General features: G+C 42.0%; 1 protein-coding gene across 1 annotated transcript in view; it reads left to right on the forward strand.

Annotated features, from left to right (window-relative positions):
- Positions 1 to 7,620: 7,620 nt before the first annotated feature.
- The window catches only part of jph3b (junctophilin 3b), a 53,893-nt gene continuing 41,615 nt past the window's right edge, over positions 7,621 to 19,898 (forward strand). Inside the window, exon 1 of the mRNA XM_042496805.1 lies at positions 7,621 to 8,885. Within this exon, the coding sequence (XP_042352739.1) occupies positions 8,504 to 8,885 (382 nt within the window). The 5' untranslated portion in view covers positions 7,621 to 8,503. The remainder of the gene's footprint in view (positions 8,886 to 19,898) is intronic.

A 19,898-nucleotide genomic window follows, 5' to 3' on the forward strand; every position in this document is an offset into this window, starting at 1 on the left:
CCCACTTGGGGGCAGCAGAACAAACTAAACACAACATTTAGATATCATCAATCAGTAAAGTTGAGATGGTGAAAAATCTGTTGGCAAACTGCTGCCTGTTTACACACTCAGGTGATGCGGAGCAACATAAGCATTCATTGGGAGTTGTTGTTTCTGCCTGATGAAGGTAAGTTCAGCATTCATTCACCTCTTAGCTGTTTGTATGTTCACAAGCTGGATGCCTGCTTTTTCAGGTGCAATATGGTACTGGATTGGTGGTGCACAGTGTTTTTTTGTTGTTTTTTTTACACTGAAAACAGCTTCCTGCTGCTGGCAACATGGTTGATAAGAGAAGTGAATCAAAACATTAAAGTTTCAGGCTCTAAAGCCAGAACAATTAGCTGAAAAACATTAAAACGGCCTGTAGAAGTGAGGGGAACTGCGGAGTGATGTGATAATTATGGCCTGAGCATGACATGACATGTTTTCTACTTTAATTAACTTCTCCTATAGAAGAAATAATTTGAATGGTGAAGACCTTAACAATGAAAAGTTGCTAAAATTTGGAGTTTTCGCAGGACAACATTGCTGTGGCGTGGAAGCCGTTTTGCATGTTTCACTGTCAAACAGTTGTCGTAGCTTAAACTAAACAGTAATGAGTCCTAAAACCAGGACATTAGTTATAATTTGAGCACCTCCAGTTCCCTCGTCTCAAAGTGGATGGGTTTTTTGGATGGGTTTTTGGTTAGAAGCCTGAAATAAGATCTGTGGTTAACACAAGCTAAAGAAACTGCGCTGTTAACTTTGACGCTTTTTTGAGGCAAAACAAGAATACAGAACATCATCATGCCGAACCGCGACAAAAATGACTTTACAGCCTCGTATTGGTGGCGATGTGACCTTAGTGTAGTTCGTTTATAGCCTAATGTTAACTTTTTACCTTTAGACTTCAACAACCATAAAAGTGGTGTTTGTGAAGATTATCATGATGAGTAAAACATGTACGTATTATAAATGTTTGTTTGCCACAAAGCTTTTGCAATGATCCACTTTATAGTGTTGAGGACAGCTTAGAAAAGTGGTAATACAAAAAGAAGACAAAAATGGAAAGAAAATTATACTGCATGTCTTGTTATGCATCACAGTAATAAAGGTACATTTTCATAGTGAATAAACACATAAATCTCTGACAATGTAATTTTTAACAGTAACACATTTGCAAACGTTTGAAAAATTCCACTGTTTCCACTGTACCATGTACTTTTATATTTCTAGACAGACTTTGCTCCCATCTGGTCGACGTTTTTGTCAGTGCAGTCGGTCACAGGTGGAGAACAGAACTTTGCAGACTGCTTTAGAAACTTGCAAATATTGAAAGAAATTGCAAACAAAACCAAGAAAGTAGTGCTTTATGTCTGTAAAACCTGAACAATTGAACAAAAAAGACTTTCCAACTTGAATAAGAGCAACCAATAAATGGCAGACCATAGCTACAGGTGTTATTAGAGCAATTGTTCCTATTAGTTTTAGGTCTGCACATAAGGGTTAGGGTTAGGGGAATTAACACATATTACATTTTATTCGACAAAATGTAAATAAGTAGGCTTAAAACACAATTAAATAAAACATATTGCAAAAATTTTGTGAAATTAGTTAAAAACCTGGGGCATTTCTAGCTTTTAAAGACATTGGGGCTGAGCCTGAACCTTCATAGAAAGAAAATCGCTCAGGGCTTTTTTCCCTTAAAAAATTTGGGGTAATTTAAAAGAAAAAGAAAATGGCAACCTTCTTGTTCCTCTAAAATGTTTTTGCTTTTTGCCTCTAAAAAAAGGAGGCTTTTTTTTCGCTCAAAAAAATAAAAATCACCAAAAATGTTTAAAAAAAAAAAAAAAAAAAGTAAAAAAAACCCAAAACAGGCAGTATGTTTTTCACATTGTCACGAGTCACCTACGGTCCTTTCAGAATAGACCTGTGACTCACTTTTGGACTGCGACCCCCCTGTTAGGAACCACTGCATTACTGGTTTGAGCAGAAAGTAGAGAAAAACACTGCAACAAGTGAAGTTCCCTCTGATGTAACTCTTGTGCTTTACTCTGGTCATCTTTTTCATCATCCCAACTTTTTTTCCAGTTAGATATTCTGTGTTTACTGGTCTCTTCTTTTTCCCCTTTAACATGATAACTGCTTACTAGGTGGTTTGCTGTGACCCCTGCAGATGACTTGCAGCAACACGTTCTTTGAGTTTTACTCGTCTGCAACAAGCAAGAGGGGAGACTAGAGAGAGAGAAAGAGAGGAAGGTGTGCTGAGCAGAGCTACGACGAGTGTTCAGGAATCATCAGATGATGTGAGGAGCTGGAGAGCAGGGGAGGCAGTGCAGAGGAGGAGGTAGAGCGGCTGAGAAAGATGACAAGACAGCAGCAGCAGGGAAGAAAAGGGAGAGGAGGAGGAGCGAGGGATGCAGGGGAGGAGGAGGAGGAGGAGACGAGTGCACGACGTGTCAGGGTAGGCATCAGTCACTGCGAGCACCAGCCTATCCCTCTGACCTATTTTATCCTCCATCAGCATGCTGAACGAGGGATAAGAAGAGGCTGATGAATAATAGAGGAGAGGGTGAGATGGATGAGAATGAGGCTGCCTTCCTCTCGTTCACTCCTCCCTCCTTCGCAGCCCCTCTTCTCCCTTTTCTTCTGCGACCCCCTTTTTTATTTTAACTCCGGGACAAAAAAAGATTTTATAAATAACTAAAGAGAAGTGACTTTTTTTTTCTTTTTTTTTGGGGTGCACTGCTGACGTGGGGGCACGTAGCGTGGAATCGTCATGAGTTACGTCGGTCTATAGTGTGTGTGTGTGTGTGTGTGTGTGTGTGTGTGTGTGAGTGAGTGAGTGTGAGAGAGAGAGAGAGAGAGAGAGATGGTGGAGCCAGGTGGAGGAAGGGGGATATTTTCTAGCTTTTCTTAACTTGGTGCACCTCATGTTGCATTAACAAACTGTCAGACTTGGTTTCAGTAAAGTTTATATGTACATAAGTGATACTCAACTCACGCCCTGTGCGTCAGATCTGGCCCCATAAAGGATTTGGGGTGGCCCCTAACCATTATCTAATTCCTGGTAAAAATACAGTCATTCGCACTGGGAATTGTTTTTGTACTTTTACACAAGGTGCCAGAGTACATAAAACAACATCAGAATAAATCTTATCAGAAAAAGTGCCAGTGGAGGATTCTCAGCTTCCCGGACAGAGATCCTAGTCAAGCCCCTGATGTCCTAAAATCCTAAAAAAGGTCCTACAATTCTAGAAACATCTTAAAATCCAAGGAAAGTCACAAAATCGGAAAAATATCCTAAAATCCTTGAAACGTCCTAAAGTCCTTGAAATTTCCTAAAATCTGAGAAATGTGGTAAAATCCTATCCTAAAATTGAAGAAATGTTTTAAAATCCTAATGTCCTAAAATCCTAGAATGTCCTAAAATCCTAGCAACATCTTAAATTTGAGTAATGTCCTAAAATCCTAAAAAAAGGTCATAAAATCCTAGATACATGCTAAAGTCCTAGAAATGTTTAAAAAATCCTAGAAATGTCCTAAAGTCCTAGAAACTTCCTAAAATCTGAGAAATCGTAATAATGTCCAAAAATCCAAGAAATGTCCTAAAATCCTAAAAAAAAAAGAAAAAAAAATAATAAATTAAATCAAAGAAATGTCCTAAAAACCAAAAAAAAAAAAAAAAAATTATTTAAATCCAAGAAATGTCCTAAAAACCTTAAAAAATGTATGGGGCTGCTGCGACTGGCCCCTGGCCTCCTGTCGTTTTGCAAAAATGTCCCTCCAGCAAAGCAAGTTGATTATCCCTGATGTAGAAGAACTGAATCACTTTTGGATGCCAGTATTTGATAGATGAGGATGTGGAAATTGTCAAAACTAGCAGCCCCACACAGACTTTCACTTTGATCATTGGATGAAATATTGGTTGCCTTGAGATGTTACACATTGCACAGACAGAGCAGATGGTGATAAGGCTGCCTAACTGAGAACAAAAAAAGAATATTTTAGCTGAGATTTAGTGCTGGCTGCACATTTTTGTAAACTTCACTGTCATCATCTGATCCAACATGGAGGCACTGGTTAGAATTTTTTCATTTTACTTTTTTCCTTCCTGGAGTTTATGGTTTGCCAAATCGATTGAATTTACAGACTGTGAGTTAAATGTTGACAACAGTACCCCTCATACCCCTCATACATTAATGTAATTTTGCTCATTCTCGGTTTTGCTCAGTATGTGACCCAGTAACCGTTATTCGTGATGGTGTCAGCGCCCTCTCAGCTCTTTTTGACTCTGTTCACATGTCGTGGATTTGTGAGCGCAGACACTTGTGTTACTAACTTCTCTAAATCTTAATCCCTCTGTTGGGGTCAGGAAATCACACTATCTGTGCGTCACCCCACCTGCCCTCTCAGTCACCTGCTCACCTCCTTTCTCTCATCCCCCTCCACTTCCCTCCCCCCTCGCTCTTTCGCTCTCTTTCTCTCTTTCTCTCTCTCTCTCTACTACCAGTGTGTTTAGAGGCCTAAGCCTTAATCCCCAGCCTCACAGTGATTTTATTACTGTAATCTGGGCTAGAATTGGCTTAGCTCTTCCAGACACTGGCAGACAGAAGGACAAGGACAACAAGAGCAACAGGACAACTGCAGGGAGGAGCTGAATGGGGAAAAGGAGGACATGGAAAGAAGTGTAGAGGAGGGGATGAGAGGACAGTCAGGGAGAGGTAGGGACAAAAGAAGACAGTGGTCCGAGGGGAGTTAGTCTAAAGTAACAACTTTAGTGACATTAGTACCATGTGGTGCTAACTTTTTGGCTAAAAGTTCCAGTGGACGATCTCTCGCACCCATACAGAGGTCCAAGCAAAGTCCCTGACGTCCTAAAATCCTTGAAATGTCCTAATGGCCCAGAAATGTCCTAAAATCTGAGCAACGTCCTAAAATCGGAGAAACGTCCTAAAATCCTAGAAATGACCTAAAGTCCTAGAAACATCCTAATATATGAGAAATGTCATAAAATCCTTAAAACGTCCTAAAATCCTACAAGTGTCCTAAATTCCTAGAAATGTCCTAAAATCCAAGAAATGGTCTAAAGTCCTACAAATGTCCTAAAATTTTACAAATGTTCTAAATTACTAGAAATAATAATAAAATAATAAAATCTGTTTGAACGTTCTAAAATCCTAGAAACGTCCTAAATTCACAGAGGCGTCCTATATTCCAAAAAACTTCTGAAATCTGAGAAATGTCTCAAAACCCTTGAAATATGTATGGAGCTGCTGCGACTGGCCCCTGGCCTCCTGTTATTTTGCAAAAGTGGCCCCCAAGCCAATCAAGTTGAGTATCCCACAATTAAGGAATACTTCACCCACATATGACCATTTCCGTATCAATAACTCACCCTTTGTTATGTTGACTTTGTGAAGAAAACGTTTTTCTCTTATGCCTCCGATAAACGAATCATCCAAAAACAGAGAAGATTGTTTATGATTTGAAGACGTAGGAGTCAAGAGTTGGACACCCCTCTCCCTCTCGTCTGTGCATTAAATGAGAAGAGGTCACATGTCCAAAATGATGGACTGAAACCTAAATTAACATATGAAATTTGTTACGAGATCTTATTGGACCAGATGATTTAAATATGTATATCCCCAGATTAATTTCTGTCTGAGATATACAGTAAGACACCAGACCTGGTGCATGACTGAAGGAAAAGAGTCTCGTCTTTTTTATGAACCGGACAAACCTGCTTCCCAAAATTGTTCCTAAAAATGTTGTTTGCTTAGTTTTTGTTTTGAGCTGCATCTGTCTGCTGGCGGAGAGTTTACAATAGTTCAAAGCAGCTTAGTTCCCAAATACAAACATTAATATTTTGACTTTTTCCTGCTTGCCACCAACGTCAATAGATGTCGATATTTAATGCCGATGTCAATTTGACGTAGAATACTGGTGGCAGATGACTGCTGATATTATTTGTTTGTTTCAAGTTATGTTGTTAAACAATCAAAATTCAGCATCTTCCAGATGTCTCATGACAAAGTCATCTTTATGTAGAATAACAATATTTTGTTGTAAGGTATGAAGAACAAACCCAATGCCTGCAGAAGGTCATAATGTTAATGCTCTCACAGTGTGACACTCTAAAAGCATTAGACAATTAAAATGTCTTCAACGTAATTTTCATCCACTTATCCATCCATTGTCGTCCGCTTATCCAGGTCTCACGGGGGCAGCCGGCTCAAGAGGGCACTCAAGACGTCCCTCCTTCCAGCAACGCTTTCCAACTCCTCCTGGAGGCCTCCCAGGCCAGGTGAGAGATATAATCCATCCATCCTGTTCTGGGTCCACCCAGGGAGACGCCCAGGGGGCTTCCTGATCAGATTCCTGGACCACCTCAGCTGGTTCCTTTCAACGCTCTGCTCCGTGGTCCTCCGGATGTCTGAGCTCTCCCCATATCTCTGAGGCTGATGCTGCGCTCCAGACAACTCTTCAGTCAAGATATCCCGTTCTCGTACTAGAGAAAGTAAACTGGAACGACACTTATAGTCAGAGTTCCTACTTGTGAACTCTGAGCAAATCCATGTACTCTGACTTCAGCGGTCTGATGTCACATAACAATGGCAGCATCCATGGAGGCGTCCGAGGCGGACGTTGTAAATGGTAAGAAATCAACGAAAAGGCAACATGGAGTATATTTGCATGTATTTAGGTAAAATAATACATCTACTATCACATGGTAAAACCTGTTCTGCATGTAAATTGATGTCAAAATATAAATGGTGCAGTTGTCCATGGACTAACCACAGAAACACCAGTTCGGCACTGTCTGTCATGTTTTTTCAGACAAAGGACGAGTAGACGATGAAAAGCTACAGGTGAGGGAGGCGGAGAGAAGCTGGTGTCTGTGCCATGGTCTGTGCTGAGCGTGTCTCTTTAAGAGCTGGAGTGTGCTATTGAGCAGGAGGAGGGGGGTTGTTTGGCTGCATTGGAACAGTCCTCTTTAATGAGCAGATTTTCTGAGAGAGACACACACACACACACACACACACACACACACACACACACACTTACAGATCAGGAGAGAGAGAGAGATCCACAGATCCAGCCATAGGAGGAAAAGAGATTGTAAGACCAGGACAGCAGGCAGGAAGGCAGGCTGTGCGTCAGCCGGCGCTCCGTAGGGAAACATGGAGACGAGTAGGAGATGCTGAAGAGGACAGAGCACACCATAACAAGATCATATAGATGGATGTTATTTTATCAAGCAGGCAACCTGAAGGCAACCCACGCAGAGGATAAACCACTTATGGACGCAGTGGATTAAAGACCTACAGACAGTCTGAGAGAGGGAGAGGGGGAAAAGAGGAGGAGAAATTAATCAATTCAGTTGTTTATTTTCATTGTCTGTGTGTGCGCACTTGCTGTCAGAGAGATTGTGTGTGTGTGCCTACGTATAGTGTGTGCGTGCATAAGGCAGGAGACTGCATTGCTGCTCCCCAGCACCACAGGACAGACGAAAAAAAGAAGGCAGCCAAGCAGATTACCTTATGTGTTTTCCCCCATTTTTCTGTCTCTCTCTCTCTCTATATGCATGTGTGTGTTCCTCTGCTGTGCAGCCAGGCACAGTGTGTGATTGTGTGTGTGTGTATGAAGGATGAGAACAAGAAGAGGATGGTGAAGCCTGAAGAGAGCTACAGACTTTAAATGGTCTTTTTGATCATCGGGACCAGGCTCGAAGAAAAAGCTGTCTTTCTGTCTTCCAACACCCAACATGTCAGAGCTCCGGTTGGGGTGCTGATCCGGGAGGCTGAGGGTGGCTCCTCTGCTGGACGCTTGGAGGTGTGAAGGGCTGCCACCAGGGAGACTTCTCTGCTCTACACCCCAGAGAGGTGGAGGCATCATCAGGTAGGAGGCGGCTCAACGCGGGGGTCTGAGCGGAAAGCAGGAGAGGAGTAGGAGGAAGAGTTGTCGTGTGTGTCGTAGACTGTGTGGGCAGGCCGATGGCCGGCCGGTGGAGCTGCCTGATGGTTTAAACTCCTGCTGAGAGGAGATAATGGCAGCTCTGGGCCCACTCTCCTCCTCTCTCACCTGTATCTGCCACAGAGGAGCTGGAAAGTGCTAGCCGATGCTACAGCGAGTCCACCAAGAGGATGGTGTGAACAGCGTCACCCTTTCCCACCACCACGGGAGACCCCTGACACCCCTGTGAGGGGCCACATTTTGTCGATCAACTCTTTTCGCCTTCATCTTCTCCAAACCAGCAGACAGCAAGAGGTGGCGTTGCTCGATTTGTGTGGGAGTCCTCTCCCTCTCCCTCCCACTCTCTCCTCCTCCTCCTCCTCACCCCTGACCTCACCAACCTCCACACTTGGCTTCATGGATTGGTTCTAGCACCAACCTGTCCTTCTTTTTCCTCCCTTTGTTTTCTTTTTCTTTTCTTTTTCTTTTTGTCGAGGCTTCAGGGGAATTGCCAAGACCTGTTTCATGCATGTCCACTGGCGGCAGGTTCAACTTTGACGATGGGGGGTCATACTGCGGAGGGTGGGAGGAGGGCAAGGCGCACGGCCACGGGATCTGCACGGGACCCAAGGGCCAGGGCGAGTACTGCGGTTCCTGGGCCCACGGCTTTGAGCTGCTGGGCGTCTACACTTGGCCCAGCGGGAACACCTACCAGGGCACCTGGGCTCAGGGCAAGAGACACGGCGTGGGCCTGGAGAACAAAGGCCGCTGGGTGTACAAGGGTGAGTGGACGCACGGCTTTAAGGGACGCTACGGCGTGCGGGAGAGCACGGGGACGAGCGGGAAGTACGAGGGGACTTGGAACAACGGGCTGCAGGACGGATACGGAACAGAGACGTACTCAGATGGAGGTAAGAGGGGGAAGAAACACACAGATGCATTGTGGGTGTTTTGGGGGTTGGTTTGAGGGTGTGTTTGTGAGTGTGTGAACCGAAAGGTGTCTGTCAAGGAGGGATATTTGAGATTGACTGACATCTGTCATCTGTGAAAATGGCTTGTTACTAAAGAATGATTGACGGGCCGATGACGGTTACAGAGACGACAGGTGAACAATAGGTGGAGTTTGTCCGGAGGTCTCCTCAGGTCATCCTCTCTTCTGCTGTGCCTTGACGACACACCCAGACACACACACACACTCACACACACAGACGTGCAGAGGCCGGGGGTTGCATCAGGACAGGCTGTAAAGATGATTCTCAATCTAACCTCTAATTTTCCACCTCTCACTCCTCCTTTCTCTGTCTTTTTCCACCCAACCTTCACCCCTTAAGCTGCACGAGGACACTGTGTGTTTTAAGGCCTTAAATTCAGGCCATGCAGTCTTAAGGGATGAATAAAAGGTTGGAGGGACAGAGGAGGACAACAGCTCCCGAGTAACAAGTCCCAAGAAGTGTTTTAGAAAACAGATTACACCGTTGGGATGATCTAACAGAAGCCACATTTACTGTTCAAGGAGGGAATATTGCGCTGTTTTGCCGCCCTGGTGTGCTGTATATATAATGTACAATTGGAAAGGGGGGACAGAGTTGTCTCACCTCTGAGCCGAGACAGGAGGGAGTAACAGCGCTGTAACGAGGTCTGTGTAAATGTAAAGCTGGAAAGACTTGACCATTGGTGGGGAGCTGTGGCGTTTTTGTGGCGGATTTATGTTGGCGACCACACCGCAAGAAAAACTGCTTCTGTAAATGTCCCCAAATTGGGAAAACAATGAAATTCAAGAGTTCATTACTCTCCGAGCAGAGGACGAGATCAGCCGCCATATAGCTAGAGATGGCAAATAATTATTATTGACATTTAATGTATTTGTTTTTGTGTATGAAGAGCTCTCCACAATAGACTACATATAAAGATGGATGACGCGCCCCCACTAACCCCCGCTATTCATAAGTGAGGCTAAACTATCCGAGATACCAACGCTGCCATCTTGTGCTGGTGATGGCATTGAGAGTCTGCACAGTAGAGATACCCGCGTTGGAGGAGTTCCCGCCAAAACACCCATCTGACCAATCGCAAGCACCTCCATTGAATGCGAGCGCACTAGGATTGGCTGTCGCAGCTGTCAGTCATGGCAGAAATTCCTCAATAAAACCGATTTTATCATAAAAACTAACACTTGAACAAACATCAGGTTGATGAGAACTACCTTCAGTGACAGAAACCACCATGAGTTTTTTAGTTTTGCCCATGTCCCATTCACGAACACAGAGGGGCGGGCTTTACGACCTAAACTGCAGCCAGACACCAGGGGGCGATCCAGACTGAAAAGTTACACTTTACGGGAGTTGTCATGTCGTCCATCTTTATATACAGTGTATGCTCTTGACTCATATACAGTATTATATGTCACACTGGAAGCCGACGCTGTTGTGTTACATGTTACATCTGTCTTGCCTCCTTTGATTGCGGGATGTTCTGTATAATCACGCACTGGAGCAGAATGATGTTGCTGTCGTTTGATTTTGTGTAAAAATGCAGATTTGTGAAGAAAGCGTAAAGAAAGGACTATGTAGCGGCTTTGTAGCGCCATCTCTGTGTAAAAAGGACGAGAGAGGGCAGAGACATCAAAACCACGATTTCACCCTTTATTTCTCCACCCTGCCTGTTAAATCACTCATGGAGGCTGTAAAATATCACATACAGCACAGAAGAAAAGATTCACACTTCAGTGGGAGTGTAGGAGGCTAATTTTTAAATATTCTTTTTCTCTAAACGAGATGCAGTTAGTCGGGGTTTTACTTTCTTTGTCTAGGCAAAACAAGACCGAGAGCCTATTAGTGGCTTGAGAGTCGAATTTCAATACTATTTGACAATTTTGTTCCAACAGTTTTTCCATTAAGTGTTGGCCACTTTAATGCATGTTATATACCTGTGAGTCCATTCATGTTTTTCATATGACTGTAGTGAAAACCTAAAATATTAATTATGTGAAATGTACATTTATTTTTTATTTGATTAACCCGTTCAGAGCCTAATTATGTTTTAAACACAAAAAAATCAGTAATGATGGATTCCTGCTCTAAATGCACTAATAAATTATTATTATTTTTTTTTATTAGGATACTTTTAAGTGGGTTTTTTTCTGTCCATTCCAGTGGACCAAAAATCTTAACGCAGAAATCGCATTAAAGTAAAAATGACAATAAATGGTCTTAACAGTCCCTTTTTTCAACAAAAAAGTTTTTCATGAATAATTAATTCACATCAGTGAATAAAGTGATACTTAAAAACTCTTTCATTGGTATGTTGACATCCCATCACATACTTCTTTACATTTGGGTGGAGTCCAATGACAGCAGTCATGAATCCAGGCATCCTAGAAAAGTTAAGTCAATTTGAATAGAAAGAGGATCTGAATGGGTTAACAAGACAGATTTTAAATATTTTTTAAAAAGACCTTTAGTTTGTAGAATATCTTCTAAAGCATCAAATTTGTCCTGAAATTGAAATCAATGGCATCAATGCACTTTGGGTCTCTTAGACCGCGTCAGTCACTGTTAATGAGACACCACACACCATATGGATATATGGATTCCTGCTTAAAAATAGACACACACACACACACACACACAGGAACATACACACTGTGCATGCAAAAACACACAAACACGAAATCTGTTGGTGTGAGCTGAGCAACAGAGCTGACAGTAGCATACATGCAGTTAAAGCTTTGTTACATAACTCTACAACTAGCAGGCCGTTTTCACAATGCCGGCCTGGACCACACACACACACACACACACACACACACACACACACACACACACACACACACACACACACACACACACACACAGTCCTGATCAGGCCGATAAAATCTGCAGACCAGACTGGTTCGAGGGGTTGACTCAGGACAAAGGAGAAGAAGGCGGCTTGACAGATAACCAGACAGATGGGAGGGACGGGCGGACAGAGGGACGGACGGGCGGACAGAGGGAGAGATGGATAGACGGATCGACAGATGTACAGACTGATGGATGAATGGATCAGTTAAATGATGAACAGATAATGGGAAGATGGCTGGTTGGATGATTATGATGATTACTAAGAGAGATACACTCTAATCAGAGGAGAGTGAGATCATTACAGAAAGAAAGGAAAAGACAAAAAAAGATAAGAAAACCTCCCCGAGAGGGACGTGTTGGAGAGACACTGTAGCTCTGTGAAGTGTTTGAACCCACATACTGTAAATGCAGCAGAGATTGGCCTAGTTATGAGTGTTTATCTTGCTCCAACAGTACACAGTGTCCTTATTATAACAGCAAGCATTTGTCCTTTATATTAATCTATGATTTAGAATAAAATATTTTTGATAGAGGGAGCACAACACCACAGAATTGAACAGAAAGATCATAAAAGACAACCTCAGAATGACAAAAGTAACTGTATTTTCTGAAACAGTAGAAGCGAGGACAAACCTTACCTTACTATGACATGCCTCTTTCTCTTCATTTTTACATGGCACATTTGCCTTTCTGGGTTATCTTTGCATGGTATCATTTAGCCTCTGTGTTCTGCAAAAGTAATGCTCCTGATCTGCAGAGCAAAGCTCGTGTGAAACCAGTTGTGCAGGGGACACAACAAGAGTTTTTTCTCAGGCGATCACCGGATGAGACAAGGATTAGGCCCGTGCATGGCAAGGGGTTAATCTCTAATGCTGTGATAAATGAATAAACAAACAAACATTGAGGTGAAACATTGGATTTGTCTGAAATCCCTCATGACTCACGATGTAGTTCACCATATTGTGACTTTTGCAATTTGTAGTGCTGTCAGAACATACAGTGGAAATTAAGATACCCCACATATTGGACTCAAACTATCCCACAATCCATCTTGAAATGTAGTTTACAACAGATGGTTGCTACCCAAGCATCCCATCATGCAACGAATGAACACAGATACAGACGAGAGGAGACACAGCAGCTAGATTTCAACCTTTTTTTAGATCTTTAACTTTCGATGACGTGTTGAAGATTCAGCTGTGTAATAAATTGTCAATTTAATGTGTAGTCATCGGTCTCTGAAGAGGAAAAAAAACAACCCACAATTGCCTTTTTCTCTTGCTGTACAGATGAGGGCTAATGCTAGCTAAAGTTAGTGAGCTGGCTCGCTACTTGCTATTGTGCCGGTGTCGGTACGTCACGTGCTCGGGCTCTCAGATCGGCTCAGGGTCCTGCCCTAACACCAGGCCTGCGAAAGATTATTTTACAGTGGTTTCTTCTTTTTACTTATTCAGTCTCTCTTTTAAACTCAGTGCAGACTAATTTTGGAATAATGTGACAGACAGTTAGACAGATGGTTATTACTGGCTGTGCGTCAGTGCATCTCGCCAGTTAAGGAAAATTAGTGCGTTCTCCCAGGTGTTGTGTTTCCATCAATGTCGATCGGAGCCAGAGGCGATAAAAACCTGTGACTACTCTATGAGTCATTTGACCCGGGAATCAATTCTGATTGTATACTTTCCCATTGCATTAGCAAGCCAGATGTTAGCAGGTGTGGGAATGAGGCTAAAAGCTTTATCCTCTATCCAGTGGTTGAAGAACTTCCCTTGAGCTGTTAATAAAGCATCCATTTTAGTGGGAGATCGCACCCAGTGGCAGAGAGCATTGTAAAAATGAAGCATATAAGGAACCATCTACATGCAAATAGTAGGTGGGTTTCCATAAACCTCCAAATTGCACAAATTGAAACTGCGAATATAAAAAATATAAAATATGCCTAATGGAAACGCGTCAATTAAAAAAAAACCTGACATTTATTTCAAAAAAGGTTTTAGGCTGGCATGAGGTGGTATTTCAGGTTATTAAAAAAAGCCATATTTTGCAAAAATGCAATGGAAACACATTTTTTTGGCTTTTATAGGTTACATGATGCTATGGCTGTGCACTTGTTGGCAGGAACTGGCTCCCTCGGGCATGATGCAGCAGGCGCTACAAGAGGTGTTATTGCATTACACGACTCTTATAAAGTTGAACGGATCATCTGGAAGTTTTGAATCCACAATTCCTCTGTGAAATCTTAGTATCACCTCCCAGAAATCCCTCATATGTGGCCGCTCCCATGTATAAGGGGCTTGCCTTTCCATTACTGCTTGCATAACACGCCTACATCGCCTTTGATTTGAAATAATGATGTTAAGTGTGGTGGCTGCAATATGTATGTAAGAATGTTTGAAACATCCATCGACATGCTTGTATCAGGAGAGGAGAAGTCACATAACATCACTCAGTGGAGACACAGTCATCTCACAATTGCGTTTTATTGACATTTTGAAAATATCACTTAAGTTTTGCACGAATCTGTAATGGAAACCTGCTTAGTGTCATTAGTCTATAACCATTGCTTAAAACAATCAACATCTACTTGATGTATACTTATATACTTGATATTAAGAAAATAAGCAAACCGCACGTGTCTCTTTCTAGTTAAAAATGTCAAAATATCGTCGCCACCCTGAATGAAACTACACCACGGAAAGGTCGAAGGTAGTAAATTGGTCCTCTGATTTGGCCAAACGCAGGTTACTCTTAGATTAAAGCTGACAGTCTATCTTTGCAACCCCAGGGCTCCGTCATGTCCAAAGCAATAAGAGTCAGGAGCCAAGACGTTCAAAGATGCTCTGCTGCCTACATACTTTTTGGAACATGCTGTGCACTTAAGAGCCAGCTACATTTCCCACAGTCAGGTCTAAACTCACTGCCAGTCCCACTCTCCCCTCCAACTGCACCTGACGCCACATTTCTAGGAAACACTCCTCCTCTATCTTATCTCTGCTGTTTGGCTTTTCGTTCCTCTCCTACGTTTGCCAACATTCCTCTCTCCTCTCCTCCCACCTCTCTCTTTCCTCCCTCGCTCCGCTGCATTTCCACGGAGCCGCTCTGTACAGTAGGGTTTCCATAGCAACCCCCGCCGACATGCAGCAGGTCAGCGTGTCACGAGGGACCGAGTGTTCTTCGCTGCTATTGGCCGCCCAGCCGGCTCTACCGGGCTCTGATTGGCTGGTTTGGTCTTCCGGGCTAATGGTGTTTACTGAGATGAAGAGCTAAGCTGACTGATTACCACACACACACACACACACACACACACACACAAACTCACACGAACTCACAAAGAAAGCGAGGGAGAGAGTGAAGTAGAAAAATGAAAAGACAGCCTCAGTAATCATTTTAGTGAGAAACGAAGTGAGTCACAAAGGCAGAGGCAGAGATTACAACTGTCACTGTGTGGTAACAGCGAGAGATTACAGCAGCAGTGGTTGTTGTGTCTGACGAACTGATACACCACACAGGGGTGTCACAGGAACTCACTCAGCTACCCCCTGTACCATGAAGACTTCGGCACACACCGAAAAAGAAAAGAAAAAGTGTCACTGAGGCAGATGCATCACTAAATGAGGCAGCGTAACAGCTCCGCAGCAAAAAAAAAAAAAAAAAACCGGCCCCCAACTTCCTGGCAAATATGCTGCAACAACATTATAATTTCCTATATTAACATATACTTCACTAGCTTGCTTAAAGCCTCAACGTTTATTCCAGCTCTGATAATATCATAGAAACTGATAAAGTAATAATTCTCTTACGTTTTAGTTTATTCAGGATCCCCATTAGCTGCAGCATTTTTTTCTGGGGTCCAGTACATGTTGATACATTTACAGTGCATAACATATACCATACATAACACTTATCAATTAAAAAAATAATAATAGTAACGATATTTTCAACAAGAAATGATAACAAACATTTCATTCTAATAATGATAATATAAATCAAATTATATCTGCTTTGTTACACTTAGCAGGCCCTCTTCACATTTTCCCTTGTCCAGAACCGAACTGGTTCCTACGTTTTGTTGTATTTTTTTAGGAGATGCTGTGTGAATTCCATTCATACATTTCTCTGAACATTACTATTCGATTGATTGCATTTGTCTTTGCTCCAGGCGGTGTTAAGTTACCTCTAGCAGCATGTACTGTAGATATGTTTATCTGTCCTGAGTGAAAAGTTTTGATACAATATGTTTTTGTAACGGAGATACTTCTAATGAAAAAGAGTAAAGAACAGAGCAATCAGTCTTTTAGCATTAACCATTGAAGAGTTTTGTGCATTTTCAACGCATTTGTCAACACTATAAAAGAACAATGCGTGCAGCTCCATTTTGTATAATTTGTCATTTCTTTGCCATGTCTTCTGTAGCATTTGACCAAACTGTTGGGCAGTAACTACATGTATTATACCCTGCTCTGAGATATGACAGGCGGGCTAAATCCAGTCAGAAACCTGCTTTGTTGGTGTCATGTAGACGTGATGTTTGGAGGCTTGATGACAGGTGCATGTAAGACAGTATTTGAGGGAATTATATTTGCAGCCTATTTGAGCGCGTGGGAGGAAGCTCTTCAGCTAACAGCGCCACTCTGTTTTTTATCACCCTGTAACTATGAAGTGTTTCTCTGAACCTCTCAGCCGTGTTCAGATTGGAAGCAATAAATACCTTTTTCAAGTTAGCCATCCTCTTATCCCCTTACTTTCAGGACTCTTGCTGAGGTGACCAACCTGACCTCCTTTCATCTTCACATCTTAGTTTATCATCAGCCATCGCTGACATGTACCAAGCAATCTACACTCGTTTCTTTTACTTCTTTTCACAAAGATCGCGCTGTGAAGCTGCTACAAAGTCCCTTCTTTACGCCTCCTTTGCATCATCTCACTCCAGTGTGTGATTACACACTGCATCCCAGCATCCTGCATCAAAAGAGGCACGATGGATGTGACCTGTGTGTTTGTTTGTATGTATATAAGTCTGTGTGTGTGTGTAAATATATAGGTGTATATATATATATGTTAGAGATAAAGATCACAAATTAATTAACTGATTAGCTGGGATGGGGTGGGAAATAATGAGTTTATACTTTCTCCTACTCCTTTTCAAACATGACATGCAATTTCTTGTTGCGTATTTGAATCCTATTCTATCCATTTATCTATCTATCTATCTATTATCTGTCTATCTGTCTGTCTGTGTCAGCCTCTAGTGTAACATGTAATATATGCATCTGCAGTGTTTTATAAACAATAACAATGTCATTAATGTGTCAATAACAATATTTTACCTTCTCTGTTATACGGTGGCTGATGTCCTGAATCTCATTGTGTTCCCAGTTTGTGTTCATTTTAGACTGCTGTTCAACTTCTTTGAATTAGCCACTTATTGCTTACAGCAGGTAAATCTTACACATTGATGCTTAAAGCCAGATTCAGAGATACAGGTGTCACAGTAGTATTCAGTTTTTCAAGCTACAAATGGGCTCCCAGTCTTGTTTTGTCTAGACAAAGAAAAACTAAAACCAAGACTAATAACACCTCATTTGGAGAGAGAATATTTGAAAATTAGCCTCCTACACTGCGGCTGAAGTGTGAATATTTTCTTCTGTGCTGTATGTGTGAGTAATTAAACCGGCTTGGTGGAGAACTTGAGGGTGAAGACGTGGAGATGTGTTAGATTATTCCAACTTTTAAGCATGATCGGGCTGTAGAGCCGCTACAAGGTCCCTTCTTTATGTCTCCTTTACATTTGTACATGAAGATTGTGTTATGTAATACAACAGCATTCAATCCAACATATAACATATGCATCTGCAGTTCTTTTAAACATTAACACCCTCTCGCTGTCATATGGCTGCTGATCTTGTTTTTCTGCTCGGAGGATAAGGAGCTCCCGAATTCTCAGTTTTCCCAGTTCACAGGCATTCACGAGCGCTGTTTTTCTTCTTTGAGTGAGCCACTGAGTGCTAACAGCTTGTTTTTAAACCCCCCGCGGCGTGGTCACCACATAATATGTAATCAAAACGTCACACCTCCCTACCCAGAATCATAAACATCTTTTTTGCTTTACCTTTAACACAGACCTTGTTTTGACACTGTTAGTGGCTGCGCTCAGTTTCAGTGCAGCAGTGCACCGTTTAACACGTTACAGCGAGTGCTGGGAAAGCAGTTTCAATGGAGTGAAATCTGTCAGCCGGCGGCAGCAACCACATAACTGTCAGCTGACAAAACAAACAAAGATGTCGGTCTGCAGGACAGAAGCCATTGCAGCGTTGACAAATAAATGCCTGCATGGACAGCAATGTTCACAATTTTATTTAAGCTTTAACAACATTCAACAGGTCGCTTTTTATCAATCTCTCTTGACTTGTTTGTTTATATTAGCCATGTGTTCATGGTGACTTATACCCCGCTCTCGCCTCTCAAATTTAGCAGCCGATCCTGTGTATCTGCCGGCTACAATACCTGTCAAATTATATACACCACAGGTGTATGCTGGCATGTATAGCGCACCCACCACCTCCTCTTCTGGTTTAGAGGCATGACAACCTTGTCCCCTTTTTTCCACAACTGGACATCATACAGAGAACAGCCAGGAGGCATTACTGCGTGATATTCCCGCCTTGAACAGGCGGTGTAAATGCAGCAGCAGAGTTGTAGTCTGTGTCAGTGAAGCTCGGTGTGCTGCTGCTGTAGCTGAATGCACAGACTAATTCCTTTATTCTGTTCAAGATGATCCTGTTAAGCACTTTGCTTGCTATGGGAAGGAGTGTGATCCTTTCTTAGTTTGCAGTCTTGCTGAGGTCGGCCTGTATTGCAATCTTGGCCTGAAAGAGAGGCCATACCCTTTCAGAGAGTCTCCACCATGTTGTTAAAGTAGAGATGTTGGCTTTGTTCTGCTGTCCATTCAGATTTCCTTTCAAATAATCCTCAGTACTTGGTACTCTTGTTCTTAATAGATGCATCCTTTCTTTGATTATGATTCAGTCAAGGATGATTCAGTGGATGTTGATAAACTCATCAGAATAAATGTTGGCATCATACGTTTCTACAATCCATGGATACGTTACATTTGTGCATTGTTATGTACTGGTTTATACCATGAAACTTTTCTTTGCATTTCAGTAGCGCTGTGGTTAACTTGTGGTTAGGTTTACGCACAAAAAACACTTACTTATGGTTAGGAAAGGATCACATTTCAGCTTAAAATACGGATGGCACTATCTGCTTTGTGCAGGTCTGTCTAAGGTGACGATTACACTGAGGCGTGTCGCCAGCTAAACCATTGTTTCCCTGTGGTACAGTGCACCTGTCGGACGCTCCTGTCTTGCTGCTGTGCAACACATTTTTCTGGTGGTTTTTGGGCGTGTACAAAAGTTAAAATATTTTCAACTTTCCCACTGATGGTGCAGAGTCACGCAGCTCATCAGTGTCACTTTTGGCCATGTGTATGTCAGATGTGCTTCCTGTATGCATTTTCCTCCAATCCCAATGATATCCGACGGCTGTTTTTCACTTCCTGTCCCCATCTGACTTTCACACATTATCGATTGATTTGTAAAGTCTTAAAGGAATAATTGAAGAAAACCAGTTTGTGTTATTATTGTTTACAAATCACACTGAACTATAATATAAAACAAGGTCATCACGACAACAACGGTTACAAAATATGTTATACTTATATAGTTTATTTGATAGGAACAATGCAAATTAATATAGTACAACTTTAGCCTGTTAAAAACAAGCAGTAGTAGTTGATGTTTCACATACAGAGATTAAAGCTATTGCTGTTTTCCAACTCCTGTCTCTAGTGAGGCTTTTAGTGAAGAAAAAGGGAAAAAAAAGTAGATATTAAAGTTACCTACAATAGCGTGCATGCAATAATAATTATATTAGAAAGACAAAAAGGAAAATATTTACCTCAAGATTATATAGAATTCCAACACACAATTACAGTAAAAAAAAAAGACAAAAGACAAAAATTAAGGTTACATACACTTAAATCACTCAACAATTAGACATAGAAAAGTAAAAAAATGTTCACAT

Source organism: Plectropomus leopardus, chromosome 11 (assembly GCF_008729295.1).
Source record: "Plectropomus leopardus isolate mb chromosome 11, YSFRI_Pleo_2.0, whole genome shotgun sequence".
In the NCBI taxonomy this organism is placed as follows: Eukaryota; Metazoa; Chordata; class Actinopteri; order Perciformes; family Serranidae; genus Plectropomus; species Plectropomus leopardus.